Source organism: Crocodylus siamensis, chromosome 1 (assembly GCF_052110815.1).
Source record: "Crocodylus siamensis isolate JL-2025a chromosome 1, ASM5211081v1, whole genome shotgun sequence".
Taxonomy (NCBI): Eukaryota; Metazoa; Chordata; order Crocodylia; family Crocodylidae; genus Crocodylus; species Crocodylus siamensis.
In genome coordinates this window covers 175,678,130-175,697,260 of record NC_143395.1, presented here as the reverse complement: position 1 = coordinate 175,697,260, position 19,131 = coordinate 175,678,130, and the positions used below count along the sequence as shown (strand labels likewise).

The 19,131-nt window shown below is 44.1% G+C and overlaps 1 protein-coding gene across 1 annotated transcript in view; it reads right to left on the bottom strand.

Moving 5' to 3' along the window:
* Positions 1-19,131, bottom strand: part of EML6 (EMAP like 6) — a 324,512-nt gene that overhangs the window by 8,919 nt on the left and 296,462 nt on the right. Inside the window, exons 33-40 of the mRNA XM_090049525.1 lie at positions 17,949-18,106; positions 17,156-17,270; positions 14,448-14,636; positions 12,863-13,035; positions 12,122-12,305; positions 9,652-9,755; positions 8,089-8,242; positions 7,798-7,898 (exon numbers count right to left, since the gene is read on the bottom strand). Of these exons, the coding sequence (XP_089905651.1) occupies positions 7,798-7,898; positions 8,089-8,242; positions 9,652-9,755; positions 12,122-12,305; positions 12,863-13,035; positions 14,448-14,636; positions 17,156-17,270; positions 17,949-18,106 (1,178 nt within the window). The remainder of the gene's footprint in view (positions 1-7,797; positions 7,899-8,088; positions 8,243-9,651; positions 9,756-12,121; positions 12,306-12,862; positions 13,036-14,447; positions 14,637-17,155; positions 17,271-17,948; positions 18,107-19,131) is intronic.

Genomic DNA, 19,131 nt, shown 5'->3' with positions numbered 1-19,131 from the left:
TATACATTTAGTAATGGAGCTAATACTGGACAACTGCTCACTAGCTGAACCACCTCCTCAGAGAACTCAACCAAGCAGAGCTATCTAACTTCTGAGTGGCTGGGGGCAGGAATGAGAGTTATGCAGGCCTTGAGCACCCACCTCTGCCATCTCCCAAAACAACAGTGTTCCAGCACTCCTTCACACTGGGCCATGTGCCCCCTGGTGCACACTGCACCTCATTTCCACCCCTCCCTGCTGCACCGTGCGGTGCTCTCAGGCTGTGTGAAAGCCCTGGGCTTCCTGAGTCCCTTGGCCTCACCATGGCACGCTGCCCCATTATTCACTCTGGGGTGGGGGGCAAGGAACAGAAGCTGGAGAAGGGAGGTTGAGCCCAGAGACTCCAGCAGTTACAGCAGCAGCTGGAGCAGTTGCTAGTGTGGCATCAGGACTAGTGGGAGGGCTACAGTTTAACCCCTTGGGGGCTGCAGGCAGCCAGTCGGACTGTCCTGAAAAAGCATGCCATTGTATAGTTAACCCTTTAAAATAATGTAAATGCATGGGGTGGGGGACGGGTAAAGTTAGAGGTAATGAGGACTTTATTTCTGGCATTTCCTAACTTCTTAGTGCTTCTTGAGTGGATGAACTTGAGCTGCTTTTACACTTACTCTTCTTGTAAAGCAGATTTTCATCTACAATATGCAACTGTTATCAGTGTTACAATATGGAACTGTTATCAGTGTTACTCATTTGGTTCTGTAGTTGACATTATTTTGCTGCAGTCTGTACCACATCAGCAGACTCTCATAGTTTTCTCATTTTAAAGCCAGTGGGCTTTGCCTTTTGCTTTTTCTCTCAGCTTGTGTTGTATAGAGCTTGGCTGGCCTGAACCTTCAGCTTAGGAGCACGAGTATGTCGCTCAATTGTAGGAAAGCAGAGCTGGGAGGGACCTCACTGAGTCCAGCTCACGGAAGGATCATCCGTAACTGAACCATCCCAGTCAAGAAAAAAGAACCCAAGGTACCTTCCCTGTGGTCTCAGCCTACAGAATACTGCTACAGTCAAAGCCCCTAAGGAATGGTCCTAAGTCAACGGCATCATTTGAATTAAAATTACCATAAATGTGCATCATCCCACAAAGTGAATGGTTTACCAGCTTGTGTGAGTGTATAACATACAACCTCTTTATGTCAATTAAACCAGGTAGGAAGTACTACTCATGTTAGATTGGAGGTTTTGGTGTGTAGCTGGCAGGGTAGGATTAAACATTTTCTAAGTTGGGGTGGCCAACTTGTGGCAGAAGAGGCACAATTTGCATGGGCAGTAAGGCTGTGAGAAATTTTTGCCTTTTCATTTTGTTTTGGATTTGGATGTTTCAGTGGTCGAAACACCGAATCCAAAACGAAACACAGGGCTCTGAAACAGCTCTGAAACAAAACGGGCCATCTGAAATGTTTCAGAAATGTCAGATGTTTCTGAAACGGTTTGGATATTTTGGAGCTGTTTGGGGTGGGGCGTGTAGGACTGCTCTGATATTGACATCTGTAGCTGGCCAGTGCCAAGGATCTGTCCCTGAGGTCCCTTCCAATCCCAGTGCTCTGGGGGAGGGACAGAGAAGCAGCATAAATGGCTGTTTGTGAACTGAGTCTCTGCCATTTTGCAGCTGCTTCTGTCCCAGCAGGAGCAGCAGAGACTGAGAGCACTGCAGCATCGTTCTGTAAGCTTGCAGCTTGGTAGTGCTTTCCTACAACTTGTAGCCATTTGCCAATCCTCTCCTATTTATTCACCCTTGCCTACCCTTCCCCAAAATTCCTGTTATTTGTTCTTCTTTTTTTTCCCCCTCCCAAAAAAAAAGAAAGCAGTGCTTTGTCTGGAAACCACTCAGTACACATGCATTTAATTTTATCACACACACACACACACACACACACACACACATTTGTTTCCAGCACATGAAATATGAAGTTTTCTAGAAATGCAGGTGCCAGGTCTTCTGGCTAGGGAGGGAGAGGGGACAGAGGGAGAGCTGTAAGTTCCCTCCCAAAACTTAGACACAGTCTCTTCCCTAGCACTAGGAGGCATGAAGCTTTTTCTGATGCTAGTGGCAGCAAGAAGGTGGGACCAGTGCCTGCATCTGCACTCCCTCCAATAACACCAGCCATAATAATAACCCCCAGCCCACCAGCATGGCAAGCAGCACTAGCATGACAGTCTCCTCTACCCCCATTTCAGTTTCCAGCCTGAGCCTTCCAGTGCCAGAGGAGGAGCTGGATCTGGAAGCAGGGGACCTAAGTGCCCTAGCAAAAGAAATTTGGGGGTGGGGGTGGCAGGGGGCGAGGAGGAATCTGAGTTTGTGCTCGATTCCCTTCAGAGTTCTCCTAAAGCCAGGTCACCTTCCCTGGAAGGCAGTTTGGAGGAGGTTGACATTGAGGTTGTGGAGGCAAGTGGCTCAGCTGAGTCAGCTCCTCCTGTTGTTGTGCCTGGTGAGGAGGAGGTCAGGCGGGATCCACACCCACACCCCAGAAGTGAAGGGGTAGTGTGGTGTGGGATCATTTTGAGGTGGCAGATGATCCCAGGTATGCTATCTCCCTGCACTGCTGATGTAAGAACAGCTGGGGCAAGGAGGAGAAACAGTATAGCACCATGGGGATAATGATACATCTCCACAGGCACCACCCCCTTGCCCTTGCTCCTCTTCAGCCTGGCACCAGTGGGAGCATGCCCAAAGGGAAGTCCCTGTCTTGCTCCAATGCCCCCTTCTCCCCAAAGCAGAGGCAGGCTACCCTAGAACAGTGGGGCAAAGGCAGACAGAAAGGTGGGCACATTGCAAAGGCAAGCAAGATCACCCAGAGCACTGGGGAGATGCTTACTTTGGATGGCCAGCCCTTCTCCTTAGTTGAGCAACCAGGGTTCAGGCAGCTCATGATGCTCGTGGCCCCATCCTACCAAGTGTCCACATGCACCACCTTCAGCAGGATGGTGGTGCCTTCCCTGTATGAGGCATGCAGGGAGTACTTGAGGGAGGAGCTGTACAATGCAGGTCCACAGGTGGCTTTGCACTTCACCTTGGATATCGGGAGCAGCTGGGGTGGAAATCATGCCTATTTCCCCCTCACAGGGCACTGGTGCCATCAGTTAGGCTGTCAGTGGGCTCTCCTTCAAGCCAAGGTGATGGATGAGTACAACAGGGCAAAGGAGATCATAGGGATCATGAACCACATGGTGCAGGGGTGGCTCACTGGGCAGGAACTGTGGGTTCATGGTCACTGACAATGTGGCCAACACGATAAAGGTGGTCTGTGATGCCAACTTTGTTGGCATCCACTGTGTGGCACACAAGCTCTACCCCATAGTCAGGGATGCCTTGGAGGGGGACAGGGCTGCCAGTGATGGCACCAGCACAACCAGCCAGGTCATTTCAAAATGCAGGAAGGTGGTGGGCTACTTCCACCAGAGCATCAAGGGGGGCAAGTTGCTGCAGGACAAACAAGCAGAGCTGAACATCCCACAACACAAAATCATCCAGGATGTGGAGACTTGGTGGAACTCCACATACCTGATGCTTGAGAGGCTAGTGGAGCAACAGAAGGCCATCCATGAGACGGCCTTGCTTGTGGATATTGGGATCAGCAGCCCCCTTAACAGAGCTGAGTGGGACACCATCTCCCAGATCTTGCTGGTCCTCAAGGTGTTCCTTGAGGCCACTGAGACCCTCAGCGCTAGCAATGCCTGCCTTAGCCAGGTGATCACCATAGTCAAGGAGCTTGAGACCCAAATGGAGAAGTTCAAGGGGATCAGTGCTCCTGGCTGGGGCAAGTCCCTTTCACCAGAGGTGCAGGCACTGGTGAGGTGGCTGAAGGAGGGCACCAAAAAATGGCCGGATCTGTTGTGGTCCAGTACGGTTCACGTGCTAGGGGGTATGCGCAACCCGAAGGTGAAGAGCAGCATGTGCACTGGCAGCACAAAAACCCTCAATCACTGGATGGAGGTGCTGGTGGTCAGGGAGGCAGAAGGGCAGAGGCGAGGGGACATGGAAGAGAGGGATCCACTTCCACGTGCCAGCACTCCCAGCAGCAGCCAGTCTCCTCCATGCCAGCTTCTGCCAATGTGGGCCAAAAGCATGGCTTCCATGGTGGTGTCCAGATGCACCAAACTCCAGCCTTGGGCAGGTAGCGCAGAAGCTTTGAATGTGGAGCCACTGGACTGTGACCACTGGACTTGGCTTACTGAGCAAGCCGCACCTAGATATGGCAGAATTTGGCTATGGTTGCCCGGGAACATCTGTCCTGTCAGTGGACAGTGTTCCACCGACCAGTGTTCCAAGTGAGAGGGTGTTCAGCATTGCTGGGGATGTTGTGACACCCCACCGCACCTGCTTGGATTCTGCTTTGGTGGAGCAGCTGGCGTTCCTCAAGGTGAACCCTCTGCTGCTGGGGTTCCCCAAGCTCTACCTGCAGATGGATAAGTGCCACTCTCCTCACTCCATCTGGACCTATTTTCTTTTTTCATTTTTTAAAAACTATTTAATGCCCTGCTCTCAGAGGTGGAGGTAGCACTCACTGCATCACCAGCCAGCAGGGGAAGAACATATCTCTGCTGAGCTCCCATGCCAGGATGAACTTGGAGGTATGACCTGGGGCTACGGGGAAGAAGGAGGCCCCACATTCTGGCCATGATGACCAAAACTGCACCCTGCCAGGGTCGGGAGACGTGGTGGGATTGCCAGCGGCATGGCAGCCTCAGGAAATGTCAGGACAGAGGCTCTTCCTGGTGAAAGGTGGGTAGGAGGTGCCTTATAACTTCCAGCCACCACACACATGCACAGTCCTGGCTGGGGAAAGCCCAGACCCCTAAGATCTTCGAGAGGCTTGAGGATTGCTGGTTGAGGTTCCAGGTGAGTTCAGCTTAGCTGCCTGGGATGCCATCTGTGAGGCATGGGCTTTCAGGTTTAAAACCTTTAGTTAGGCTGAGAAAGCATCTAGTTGGTGTGCATGTGTTCTTCCTGGATGGAAGGAATAGTAAAGAAGCCAGAGGCTGGCATGCAATGCAGGCAAGAAAGGCAATCAGTTAAAATGGAAATAGAGGCATCAGGGGGTGAGACAGGCTGGGGGTGCGGGGAGAGGGAGGATGTAACAGTGCAGGTAAAAGTGGAGAGGTACCTGGGGAGTTGGATGTCAGGCAGGTTGTAGTGTGTCATAAACCCAATGTCTATATAGACTTCATAAGTTTCTGCATCTAGGAGGTTGATGAAGTGAAGGTCATAGGCCTGTCTGTGAAAAGTGGTTTGTAAATTCCCTTTGAGGATCAGGACTGAGAGACTGGAGACCAAATGTTTTTTTTGTGAGAAATGTGCCCCCACAGATAGTTGGGTATGATTGTCTTTGATATATTTTGGTGCACAGTTTGTGGGGGTACTGGAGATACGTTGGCAGGTTTTGCATGTCTTGTCATGGCATGGTCTGGATCCATTCAGTGTGTTTTGGGTTGTAGGAAGTTGGCTTCTGGTGATGAGGTTAGCAATTGTCGGTGCTTGTTTGAATTTACAAACCACTTTTCAGATGAGCCTATAAACTTCACTTTATCAACCTCCTAGATACAGAAACTTATGGACTCGATATAGACATTGGATTTATAACACACTACAACCTGCCAGACATCTGACTCCCCAGGTAGCAGGTACCTCTCCACTTTTACCTGCTACATCCCCCTTCTATCCCCCACTCCCTACCAGCCTCTCTCTCACTTCCTGATGCCTCCATTTCCATTTTTACTAACTGGCTTTCTTGCCTGCCTTGCATGCCAGTCTCTGGCTTCTTTATTATTCCTTCCATCCAGGAAGTGCACACATACACCAGCTAGATGCTTCCTCAGCCTGACAAAGGGATTTTAAAGCTTGCAAAGAAAAATTTCTCCAACTATTCCCTTGGTCAACTATTCCCTTGGTCTAAGAAAAGATATCGGATTGACCCTAAGAACCTTTTCTGGGCTATGTCCTTAGATCAACATGGCTACAACCTTACCACACATGACACAAGTTTTGCTTTCACCAGTTTGAGGAGCAGAGAACACCGAAAAATGCAAGGTTCTCCACCTTGGGAGGAAAAACCTGCAGCATCCTTATAGGCTCGGCAGTGCTACGTTGGATAGCATTACAGAAGAAAGAGACTTGGGGGTCATCATTGACCACAAGATGAACATGAGCCTGCAATGTGATGCTGCGGCTAGTAAAGCGACCAAAATGCTGGCGTGCATCCATAGATGCTTCTCCAGCAAATCCCGGGACGTCATTCTCCCCTTGTACTTGGCCTTGGTGAGGCCGCAGCTGGAGTACTGCGTCCAGTTTTGGGCTCCACAATTCAAAAAGGATGTGGAGAAGCTTGAGAGAGTCCAGAGGAGAGCCACGCGCATGATCAGAAGTCAGGGAAACAGATCTTACGATGACAGGCTGAGAGCCACGGGACTCTTTAGCCTGGAAAAGCGTAGGCTCGGGGTGATCTGATGGCCACCTATAAGTTTATCGGGGTGACCACCAGGATCTGGGGGAACGTCTGTTCACCAGAGCGCCCCAAGGGATGACGAGCTCGAACGGTCACAAACTCCTGCAAGACCGTTTCAGGCTGGACATAAGGAAGAATTTCTTTACTGCCCGAGCCCCCAAGGTCTGGAACAGTCTGCCAGCGGAGGTGGTTCAAGCACCTACATTGAACACCTTCAAGAGTAAACTGGATGCTTATCTTGCTGGGATCCTATGACCCCAGCTGACTTCCTGCCCTTTGGGCAGGGGGCTGGACTCGATGATCTCCCGAGGTCCCTTCCAGCCCTAATGTCTATGAAATCTATGAAAGGAGGAAAAACATGGGAAATTGTGGTGTTTTCCTTGCAAGCTGTCAGTTCCAGTTTGCAAGGGGCTGCTTAGGGTCCCCATACCCCACACACCCACTCCCTGCCTCACACACCAGGAGGCTAGGGCCTGGGGGTGAGGGACAGCAGTTCAGGAGTGAGGGGCACTGGGTTGGGATTGGCCATCGATGTTTACAAATGGGTACAAAAAAGGTTGAGAACCACTGCCCTAATGCATGGGTTCAAGCAGCAGTGGGCACATGGATTTCTGGTACCTTGAAATGTGCTAATGAGAAGATGAATCCTTTTAAGCCACCCAAGAAATTATAAAAACTCAGAAGAATATTTTTATAGACAAAATTCCAGAAATCTCCAACTGTTTAAGATTATTTTTAACAACTATACTTAAAGTCATTTTGATGCAAATTATTTTTGCAACTATACATAAAGTCATTTTGATGCAAATCCATATCCTATTCAAACTCTTATTTTTATTATATTCAGAAGAGCAAAGGAATTGCTATAACAGATATCAGTGCAATGCCCCATTTCTAGCTGTGGCCAGTACCAAATATGTCTCCTCAAAGAATAAAACCTACATAATGGAAAAATCGGCAGTAATTGTGTGAAGTTTTTCCTCAGAACTTGGCATTTAGTGCTTGGCTTAACTCCTGAGACAGTAAGGCTGCTATCCTTTATAACTTTTTAACCTAGCTTGTATTCTTTTACACTGTTGTTTGCATTATTTTTTCTTGAATAAAAAATATATTTTCTGTGCTGATGCATTTAATATCCTTATCAAAGCCACATCCTTGATGGTCAACTATTTTGAATGTTTTAATCCAGTCTTTGTATTTCCATGTGTCTGTGCCAAATGGGCCATTGCCCTGGGAGTGTTAAATGCTGAACATTGCACTGGAGTTGGCATACACTTGTAGACAAACAACTCTCAATCATCAAGAGTAAATTAGACATTACCTGCAGTCATCTCCTCCTGTGCTTATGATGTACTTGTCATCATGAGAAAAGCGGATGTTGGTAACATGAGCAGAATGACCAAAATAGCGTTTGTGTTTGGCCTATTGGAAAGAAGGAAATATTTGTCATTGAGGACAAAATTACAGCAATAAAAGTGAGTATATTCTTTCACAAGTATATAAAACCAAGCATGGTTGCTAATGTGATAGACTTCTAATCTACTGACGCTCTTTTGCACTCAAGAATATTACTTTTCTTAAGATTAAAATTAAATCTAAAACATCCACTTACAAATTTTTCTGTGCATGGGAAGTCAAAAAGTTTCACTAGACCAAAATCATCTCCTGTAACTATATTTAAGCCAGCATGGGTCACGCATGCACAGTTGACATCAGCTTTATCAGCGTTGCGTGGCCAAATTCCAATGACTTCATCTCCAAGAATGCTGCCCCAAAACAAAGGAAAAAAAAAGTTAAACATGAAGAAATACATACCACTAGCTTTCCTGGACAGTGTGCTTAGTACGTGGTGTCTGACTTCAGAGGAGAACAGAATGGGTGACCATAGTCACTTGTTTTCTGCTAGAGAACAATTCCCTGGGCATTATTATACCTAAATATTGCTTCCTCATCAAAGCAAGCAACCCAAATATGGCCATATCCCACAAATGTATTAATTTTCTCAAAACACAACCACTCTCCCCCAGGAGACTCAGGTCCCTATTTGGGCCTCCTTCACAAGCTGCAAGTAATGTCTTGCTTCTGTGAAATGCCCACCTGGGTGAATACTCCCAGTACTTCCACTGGGTGAATTTCCCACAGTGAAATTTTTCATCAGTTATATATCTCTGAACAGTACCCTTTCCCCTGGGCCCTAAAGTCTCAAGCAAGGGGATTAGTTTATACATTGTATCTTGTGAGGTTCTTAAAACAGCTGTTTTTCCCCTCACATTGGAGTGTTTCTTTGTAATTACTCATGTTTGCCGAGATCTCATCTGTCAGCTTTATCTGCCCCCCTCCCACACTCTCTGACAGGAGGCCCACATAATGGCTAAGGCTCAGCAGACTCTTTTACTTGCTTGACAACACTGCAGTACAAGTGGGTGTGTTCTCACTTTTCCCCTGGGTCCCGTAAAGATAAGCGTGTTTGTTTTATCATGTCACTGTAAATTGTCAGATCATCTGCTTCATGCCTGTATCAATTCTAAACCCTAAGTATTAACTTCCTTCCACATGGAAACCCAGCAAGTGAAGAGACATGAAACTAAATACTATGTGGGTAAAGAATTCTACTTAATGGTGTAGATAGATAGGACTTTATGAATTAACAGCTAGTGCTTTTTGTAGCAACAACCATTTTGCAAATATAAAGCAGCCCAATGCACTGAATGTTACTGAATGTTAAATATATTTGTATTAAATTTGATTATATCTTGTGAATCCTTGCACTTACTGCATTTTTTGTAAGAGTACCTTCCCTTAACCTATTTCTGTATACAGGGATATACAGACAAATAATTGATACCAAGTTAAAAGCAGGGGGATCTACACCCCCTGGTGGTAACTGCTTCATGTGGCCAAGCTTCTATCATGATAAATGAAAAATTTACTTTCATTTTATTACTTTCATTACTTTACAGAACTGGTTACTTCTAGTGAAATGGGGCTAAGCTACTACAGCTTGGTTTCCATTTACCAAGGAATAGGAGTGGACACATGAAACAGTTACTACAGAGCAGTGCACACAGCAAGCCTCCCCCCCACTTTTAATTTGATATAATTTGCTCATATGTCCATACCCCCAGAGTCAGGCACAATTAAGTGCTTTGATCTCCAGACTTTCACAATGCATTACCTTGTCCATGTGGCCCATGTGATTTTTTCTATTAGTGCAGCATCTGTTATTTGTTTTCCCAGTGGCACCTCATGAACTTGACGTTTATAGGCACCAGTTGATACCTGAATGTAGAAATGGAAACTGTTAACCTTGAGATACCTGAAGCCAATATTTAAAAATCAAAAACCGTTTTTTCCAACAATTGTATTTGCCATAGGTACTATGTAGCAAGAAGCTTTATATCTTCAAGTTTATGGTTTTCTTTGAACAGTTACAATCGAGTTATATACAATATAAAGTAACAACATCAGATGGACTGGATGAACTGATGATAAATGGTCTACTCACATCCATTAGCTATAGGCCAGCAATTCTCAACCGCACTAAGGGTGTTACAGTGTGACACAATATTAATATTATTAGGTGTGCAAACACTTGCATATGATTCACAATATCCACACATTGATTTCAAACAGAGATCTGTAGTGCCAAAAACACTTGCACCTGTTGTGGTCTTTCTGAGTTTTTTGCAACAGGAGAGTTGCAGTCATATTTGTTTTTATACAATGTAATAAATTTGTTTTTTGAAATGGGTTTCTGCTGAATTCAGAAGAGAGATGGAGGGGTGCATTGAGTCTAAAAGGTGGAGAACTGCTGTCATAATTCACAAAGGCTCTCTCAGATGACTGCATATTTGCTGTAGCATCTCACACATTCTTGTCAAAGCCTGTGGAGACATTTTGGAAGGAAAATTCATATCTGGGTTCAGGTAGTATGGTACTGCATCTCTCCAACCCTGGGAAAGGAAGGAAGGAAACTATGACTGCTAAAACTCTGAAATGAACTTTGAGTGACTTTTATTCTTTCCTGGTCATCTAAGTGGCCATTTTTTGGTTGTCTACAGGGCATTTTGGACACTTACATATGCAGGGAATTTATATTCCTGGACACATACGAGCAACTACATAGTCACCTAAAAACAGACCGGGTCTGTTTGGCAAATGGGAGGTTTTGGGTTCTAGGCCATCCACGTGCAAAAAGGGCTCATAGCTGGGTCTCTCTGGCTTCCCAGCACAGCACTTTTAATAATCACACCACAGGTCAGCTGTTATCAGGCCCTTCTCCAGCATCTCTTTTGAAGCCAGCTACCTGGGCAGCCATAAGAAAGAGGGGCCAGGAAGAAGGAAGGGAGCATGTCAGAGGGTGGGTGGCTCAGGGAGGTGGCTGCTGGCCTGTTCCAAGTGAGAAAGAAGACTTCCCCCTTGCACTGTCTTCCATCCATTTTTACCAATGACTAGGTTAGTGGGTCAGCATCAAGAGGAGCACTGGAAAAGAGAGGGAGCAATGGTTGATTTGTGGGTGATGGTTTGAGTGTTGTTGTAGGAAATGAGAAAGGCCCAGATCAACCCTTCCCTACAAACCTGGGTGAGGGAGGCCTAGGACCCAAGACTGCTAGCTGCTCAGAATCCTAGTGAGGATCCTAGCCCTTGAGCTATGGGGATAAAAGAAAGACAGACATACATATGCTTTTTTACTCCAGAAGTGCCCATTCAGGCCACCAGGATAGACTAGAATGCCACCATTTCTGCTTGGCTTTTACTCAGCTGCTTGCTTCTTAAAGATCTACTTAGTGGGCAGAGACATACAATGCCTCATCTTAGAGAGATAGGCTTACTGCTTTTCTCTGAGGATGGGTACTCACTGCAGCAGGGAAGTGGAGTGGACAGGCATACCCATGCTAGTTCTAATCAAGGAACAAAAGATTCCAGCATGATTTACTCCTGATATAGTGTTTTATTGTGGCAGGAGGAGGGGATGTATGCTGCACCCTCGTAATAGAATTAGGATCAGACATGCCCTGCCTGCATACTTTAGGGCCCCAAGACATGTTGTGGCTAATGCTCTCTGCAGCCTCTATGGTAGCAGCGTAGCTCAGCATCCCTACATGGCTGTCAGCACTCTAAAGGCACATTTGAGCCTAAGGTGAAGAGGTGCATGAGCATGTGATCACCTATTTTATGGGTGCTTTGCAGTCCAGACTGTGAAAGCATTTTTACCTCTCTCCTGTTATTGCATATTTAGCTATACCCAGCTTTAAGCCAGATTGTTGTACCCTACTGTTGAAGGGTAAGAGAAGAAAAAGTAGTGACCTGTCTCTAGATTCACACACCTTTATTGGCAAAACTGGTTGCTCTTTCAGCACTGAAAGAAATTTTGGTGCCAGTCACAGTTGATGGGGGCACTTTTTTGAATGCCAGTATTCCAAAATGCTTGTTTAGTGCATGGCTTAATTCATAGCAAGGTGGCATTTAATCTCTTCGAACAACCAACATCCTTAGTGAATGCTTGTTGGATGCATTGAATTCCTTTCTTTATGCTTTGCAGTGCTGAGTTGTGGCAGGCCTTTTGCATTTTTAATGACATCCCTTTATTAAATCTGATGATAAACCAGTCCTTGCAACCTAGTGTACAATCAGTTAACACATACCTGAATGTATTGACTGTCTGCTGAAAAATCCATCTGAATGACAAAGCTTGGAATGTCTTTGCAATAGCCTATCCGGTTTAAAGTTGTGCCTTGAGTGAGGTCATAAAAATCTACAGTATGTTCTTGGGAACCCACTGCCAAAAATCTGTTATCAGGGCTGATCCTAGGCAACAAAATATTCAGTCTAAGAAAAGACCAATAAAGCTTATTTCAACACAAATTCCAATCCAATCCAAACCAAACCAAACCAAACCTCACCACTGATGATTATATAATAAAATCAGAAAGGCACATTGATGCATGAAGCTATCAGATATAGTTGGGGATGCTAATATTCCATTAGTATATAGTGCTTAACTCAATATGTGACGAGCATCATTAATCTTCTGAAGATAAGCAGTAGGATTTCCCAGTCCTGTTTGGTAATGTTGCAGTGTTCCAACATGCTAGATCCTGTTGTCAAAGGGATTATACCCAAAAATTATTAGCTATATTACTACCTCAGTGATTAAATTAGCTATGGAAATAAACACTTGTGTGATATATGATGATCATGTTATGTACAAAACTAGTATGAATATCCATATATCTACAAACCAACAATTACCTTTCAACAAATGACAGGTTATATAATCTGGTAACCAACTCAGGGGTTGAACTCGTATGAATGAAATGCTCCTAAAGAAGCACTGTACGTTTTCCAAGTCATACTGTCTTTTGTCAGCAGGAATTCTGACATACCTGATATCCTGAATAGCTGACTTCCGGTCCCTCTTTTTGCCCCAGACTTTAAGACTGTTTACAAGCAAAATGACAAATTCTCCATTCTTCATGCCAATAGCAACCATCTCACCATCAGGACTATATGCAGCACATCTAGCAGGATGGCCTAAATTCACTTTGTTCAGCAGTTTCTATATCAACAAAAGCAATGCTTTATTATCATTATTATTCTTGTTGTTGAAAAAATTGATAACATCAATAAAACCTGCTAAATAAAAAGTGTCTATGAGAAAATCAAAACCATTCAGAAGAAAATTGCACAGAAGTTCCTCAAAACAGGTGTGAAAATTCACAAAATAAGTCACTTTTTACCAGGAACACAACATGAAATGATCTGAAAATAAAGACTGAATTACAGTTCAATAATTCCAAAAATTTCTGACACCACAAGCAAGGTGGTTAAATCAGTTTTCAAATGTGTTTCAACATTGATTATATTGTATTTAACTACTGGATATGATTTATCAAACAAATTAGCGTCAACAATCATTACACTGCTCCTGCCTGACACCCTTACCTGCCTGCCTGTTTTTATATTTAACTTAATTTTGATTTTCAAAAATGATTCCCTGTTTTCTGAGGCACTAGGTCTGAGACACTAAACATGCAATAGACTAATTTTACTGTGCATTACTGCATCACAGCAAAAGCCATGCTAATGTGTGGTAGAATTAGTCTACTGTGCATCAGCATCACTAAAAAGGTGTGTGCCAGCACTACTGCACAGTAGCACTGGTTACTGCACATTGAGTTACTACCTGTTATTACAGGTACTAAACTTAATGCAGCATAACTATGTAGACGTGCCCACCGTAAAGTAATCTGGACCACAAAAGTCACTTTTTACATGATTGTATGTAGTCTGGCACAAGCAAAAATATTGCAATGACTTTTTAAAGTTTCAAGTGAAATAGTGCTTATTTCAAATAGACCCTTCCTCTGCAGTGTCACAACACATGTAACTTTTCCAAAAAAAAAATGGTGTTAGGAATTTCTGCGAGTTCTAGATAACTAATTTCAGTCAGGGAGCTAACACACATTCAGGTCTATGCTAGAATGCTATGGAATGAAGCTAAAAAAGCTTAAGAGGTGGAGGAACGAGTTATGTTTGCTGACAGTAAATGCATTGGGAGTGCCTGCTGCACAGTCTGAAGTCACACTAGCCTGTGACAGAGGAAAGTGTGACTGCCTGTCAGAATTCAGTTAGGACACTTCCTCAGTCCACTGTAGATTGAACTATTTTAAAACCATTTGACAATTCATACAGGACAGGAGGTACTTCTGTCCTAGTTTTCGAATAACTGTAGCTCTCAGAAAAATGCCACTAGTTTTCTTTTAGAAGTACCGCTGAACGATGTCATCAAAGGATTGTTTTTTCATACAGCTATAGATTAAGAAGGAAATATCATAAAATTACAGGGCAAACACTGCCCCTTTGCATGTATGCACCTCAGTGAAGCACGTGTGGATGGAGGCAGCATACAGCTTGGTTATGTAACGTTACTGCTATTAATGACAAGTGTTTCTGTTTAATGCTACTCACTTTGTCACAGAGATCCCAGATTCTTGCTGTTCCATCATTACTTGCAGAGATAAATATGTCTTTCAAGGGGTGAGTTGCTAAGCCCCAAATCTCCCCTTCCATATGACAGTCAATCAGCAGGTTTGAGGCAGCATTTTTTTCTCCTACTTCAAGTATTTCCCCATCTTTTGTTCCTACTAAAATTTTGCCCTGTTGTAATTGAAATGTGGTGGGAAACAGCTTATCAATATAGTTTATATAATATTAATGCATTAAAATATTGATTTCTTAGAGAGCACTTTTCGTAACTGGTTTTAATTTGTATTGTTTCTTCATTTAGCATCTTAAATCAGCAGTAAAATAAACTCACACTTCATGTCTGCTAATGAGATTTCAAATGACCTTTGATGAGTATCAACCTTGTCCCTAGAGGATTTTTGTACATATTACAGAATTCATATATGTCTTGCCTGGACTGCTTATGAAATGCACAGGTTTGGAGTAGCAGTGATGCTGCTTCCACAGAAATGCAATACTCATCCATAACACTATTACTAATGTCAGTACTCTCCACAATGTTGATTTTCCCCACTAATCTCCCCCAATCTTTTATACAGTCAAATAGAAACATCCACTACCATATAATGACAATGACAACAGACAACTCATATTATATGCGTGGGTGAAATTCAGAGGAGATGTAAGATCTGGAGTAATTTAAATCCTGTTATGCTAATTTAGAGCTGGATTCTCCTATTAGTCAAATATTTCTACCGGGGCCTTAATAAAAACAATAATCAAGTTCTCCTAAGTACAGTTTGACCATTTTAGACAGACTTATTCCTGCCTCTGTCTAAGCCTAAATTGGTCTAAGGCCCCTTCTACACATTACAGGTATCATATAATTAACTGATTAAATGCATAATTACCTTGAGACCAATGACATGTGCAAAGTAGCTTTTCTGCCATAAAAAGCTCCAACCAGCTATCAAGTTAGGCCTGGAAAATGTGTACTAACTTTATAGCTGGTTGCTACCCAGCTTTAATTTGCATGTGTAGCAGGGTCTCAAGGTAATGAGATCACACGGGGGCACAGCAAGGCTGGAAGTCTTGCAACTGAAGGGCCTCTCAGCCCCAGCAGCTGCCCACTTGGTCCCAGCAGCACCCCACAGCTGCTGGGCCCTAGAGCCCTGCAACTGCGGATCTTGGGTCCTGACAGCACGCCTCCTGGTGCTGGAACCCAGCTGGGTCCTGGCAGTCATGGGGCATGGCTGCAACCTCCCAGCTTTGGTGGTACATGGAGTGCCCCCAGGACTGGGTGGTCACAGCTGCCACAATCTCCTAGCTTTGGGGGGGTGTGAAACACCTGGTGCTGGGAGAATATGGCTGCTGCAATATCCCAGCCTTGGGTGTACATGAGACCCTGGGGCTGGGAGATCATGGTAGCCATGGTCTCTCAGTCAAAGGAGTTTCACAGTGCCCCAAGGATGGGAGATTGTGGTAGCTGAGATCTTTTTGCCAGTGCAGGGGAAGAAAAAAAAAATCAGGATTTGTCCCTCTGACTGTAGACCAGAACACAAGATGTCTGAATTTCTAGGCCCACTATGTAAAGTTAAGTAGAGAAAATGGCTTTAGATTTGAGCTTGTGCCAAGGACTAGATGGCAGAGCGGTTGCTTAAAGTGTCTCACTGCAGCTCTAGAAGCACAAACTCAACTGCTGTACTCACATCTGGGCTGCCCTCAGTTGATCCTATTGTAAATGGGTACCTGCTCATTCAGATTAAGGTGGCTGGATGTAGTACTAGCCACAACACTCCTTCTGTGCCTTAACAATACTAGCCTAATGGGCTGTTAGACCTTCCTTTAACTTGTGCTAACTGTCATTTAACATGCGTGGCAATGCCTGAGCTGCATCTGTGACTAGGACATTGCTGAGCACAAGCTGGACATGCTGCTCTGTGCATACCACCTTAAAAGTTAGGCCACAATTTCTATTTCTCCCTGTACCCAAAAAAGTTAATTACTAGTAACGCTGAGTGATAAAGTTTTACTCACACCTTTTTTTTGTATTAGAAAACTATTTAAAGAGTTTAGGATTCAACGTTTCTATGATGCAGTCTATTACTGATTTTAAGATTATGCAAGTTAAGCAGGTGCTGCAGTTTACTTTAAAAATATCTTTTTCTTTTCTGAACATATTATCTGAACACAAAACAAAAGCCTTTTATTTTTAACAAGTGTTGCTCTTGGTCAAGACTATATTAAATCTTTAAGGATTCAATTTAGCACAAGGTACTTAAGCATATGCCGAGCCTGAAGTACAAGTAGTTTCATTGACTTTGCATGGAGACTCAGGGCTTCAAGGCAAATTAGGCCTCCACATGCATGTGTGATTCCCACAGTCAGCAGGAGCTTCTCTGAAGTTCCACGTTCACTGATCCAAGGGCAGAATTTGGCTCTCAGAGGCACAGAAATAGCAAGGCTTCTAAATATGTTCACAGATCTCCCTGCAACACAAATCCCATACCTGGGCATGCGGATGAGCATATAAATCAGACAAATTAATGCCTGGAATTAAAGGGATTCCTGTACATCTGGGCCTTCCTAATCATCAGCTCTTCATTGCCCTCCCACTCCTCCATATAATACTCAACAAGATTCAGGCAAGGTTTTACAGGTAACAAACCATGGACAGTGAGCTTGCAAACCTGTTGTGTTGGCTCACTTACTTTTCCTCTGCAAACGGAACGCACACACTCAACAATCTGTCCTGTCTCAAGCTGAAAAGCTCGGCAGCGCTTCATCTCCTGGTCCCACAGCTTTACAGCACCTCCTTCTTTTGTCCTGAAAAGAAGCATGTTATATTCCATGAGGCTCCCCACTTCTATGCATCTTACATTTCTACTGTGATATTTTTCTGACATTCGTGCATAACATGAGTACCATCTCTTACTGTAGTTAAAGGAGGCTTGATCATGGCTGCATTAAGAAAAGCAACTAGCATAACCATCGGATAGTAAATCACAATTTTTCATAGTTTCCAAAACAGCTCCTCTACTATATAAACTGCAAGTTGTTCTTTCTGTTAATCTCAAATCACTGTCACCCTGGCTTTGAAACTGGTAAACTTTGCTAAACATTTTTTGTACCTCTGAAAAAAAAGAACATGTAAATAAAGAAACTGGAGAAAGAAGTAGCCTGGGGCATAAAGCCAAATGTCCCCTAAACAGAAAGAAAGTTGTACCACATTTATAGCTGCTCCTGTAATGAGGTTGCACATGCTATTTAAGTTTCCCATTCTATTGCTGTGACCCACATTCACCTTCTCTTCTGCCCCATATTTTATGTATTACCATTTCTTGATGCATTATGTGCCTTTAAGACTATAAGCTCTGTGGGGCAGGTTCCTCTCCTTGTTACATGTTTTTAAGCACTATGCAATTCTGGAGAACAGCATAAATAACAGTCAAAGTAATCTAAGACAGACATATACTATGCATTTTAAAAAGGTATGTGTCTTACGGTCTCTCCTTCCCTCCAGTGACAATTAGTCCATCTCGAAGAGTTGTGTACATTGTAAAGACTGGACCCGTATGAGCTTTAGCTACCAGTCTAACCAAAAAGTGATCCTTCCAGACGTAGACGTCTCCGTTTATGGCACCAGTAAATGTAAGGTTAGTCTGTAACAAACAACAATCTCTAATATAAAAAAAAAAAATCTTTCTTACAGTTTGAGGTAGAACTCTGGTTTAGATATTGGATGTCTCACAGAAAAGCCTATGACAATGTAAGCACTGGAATTTAGCAGAACCTTTGGGAAGGAACAAATTGGTTGTTCTTGGAGTCAGATCCCACTGTAGGTAAGCACGTGAACTCCAAATGTTTCAAACAGCCACATTCATCACGGCTATACCATGTGTCCTGTGCTTGTGAGCGCACCTACACACTGGCACGAAGGGAAGAGTAACTATGTATGACCCTCCTCAGTTTCTTGACATTTCAGGGCCTGTTTGCAGCTGAAGACTAGGATGTGGGAATTCACACTATGTCTCGAGGACCTAGGTTTTCTGTAAGGAAATAGTCATCCTTTCTTTTTCAAGTATGTGTCAATGGGGATCTCACTGTAGGTGACTGCAAAGCAGTTACCCAGTGCGGGTGTGCTGCAGTGTTTCAGCTTATTCATGTGAACAGTATTTGCAGTACTACTATCCCACATACGGTGTCTAGGCATACAATCATAGAGAAGCAGGGCTGGAAGGGACCTCCAGAGGCAGGATCATCCCTAGTTAAACCATCCTACACAATCCAGAATCTAAACTACACATAAGAGATCCTCAACCCTGACAGAGCACAGACCTAACACCCTAACCTGCCACATGAAAAGCAGGGGAACCCGGGCAAGCAATTTCCTGCTTCTATGAAATGTTGTCAATATATGCTAAAGAGATCCTGGGTAAGAGCCACACCCCCTACAGTCCGTACCAGTCTGACCATGGGGTAAAATTCCTTCCTGGCCCCAAATATGATAATTGGTCTGACCCTGAGTGAAGGCATAATTTTTCATGAAAATCAATGTCACAGACATATATTCTCTGAGGTTGGAACATTTCTGAAGTAGAGGGCAAATACAGCTTGTGCTGTTGGGTTTCTGCATGAAATGTAGGCTGAGTCAGATCATAGTCATACACTATTATTGTCCTTTCAA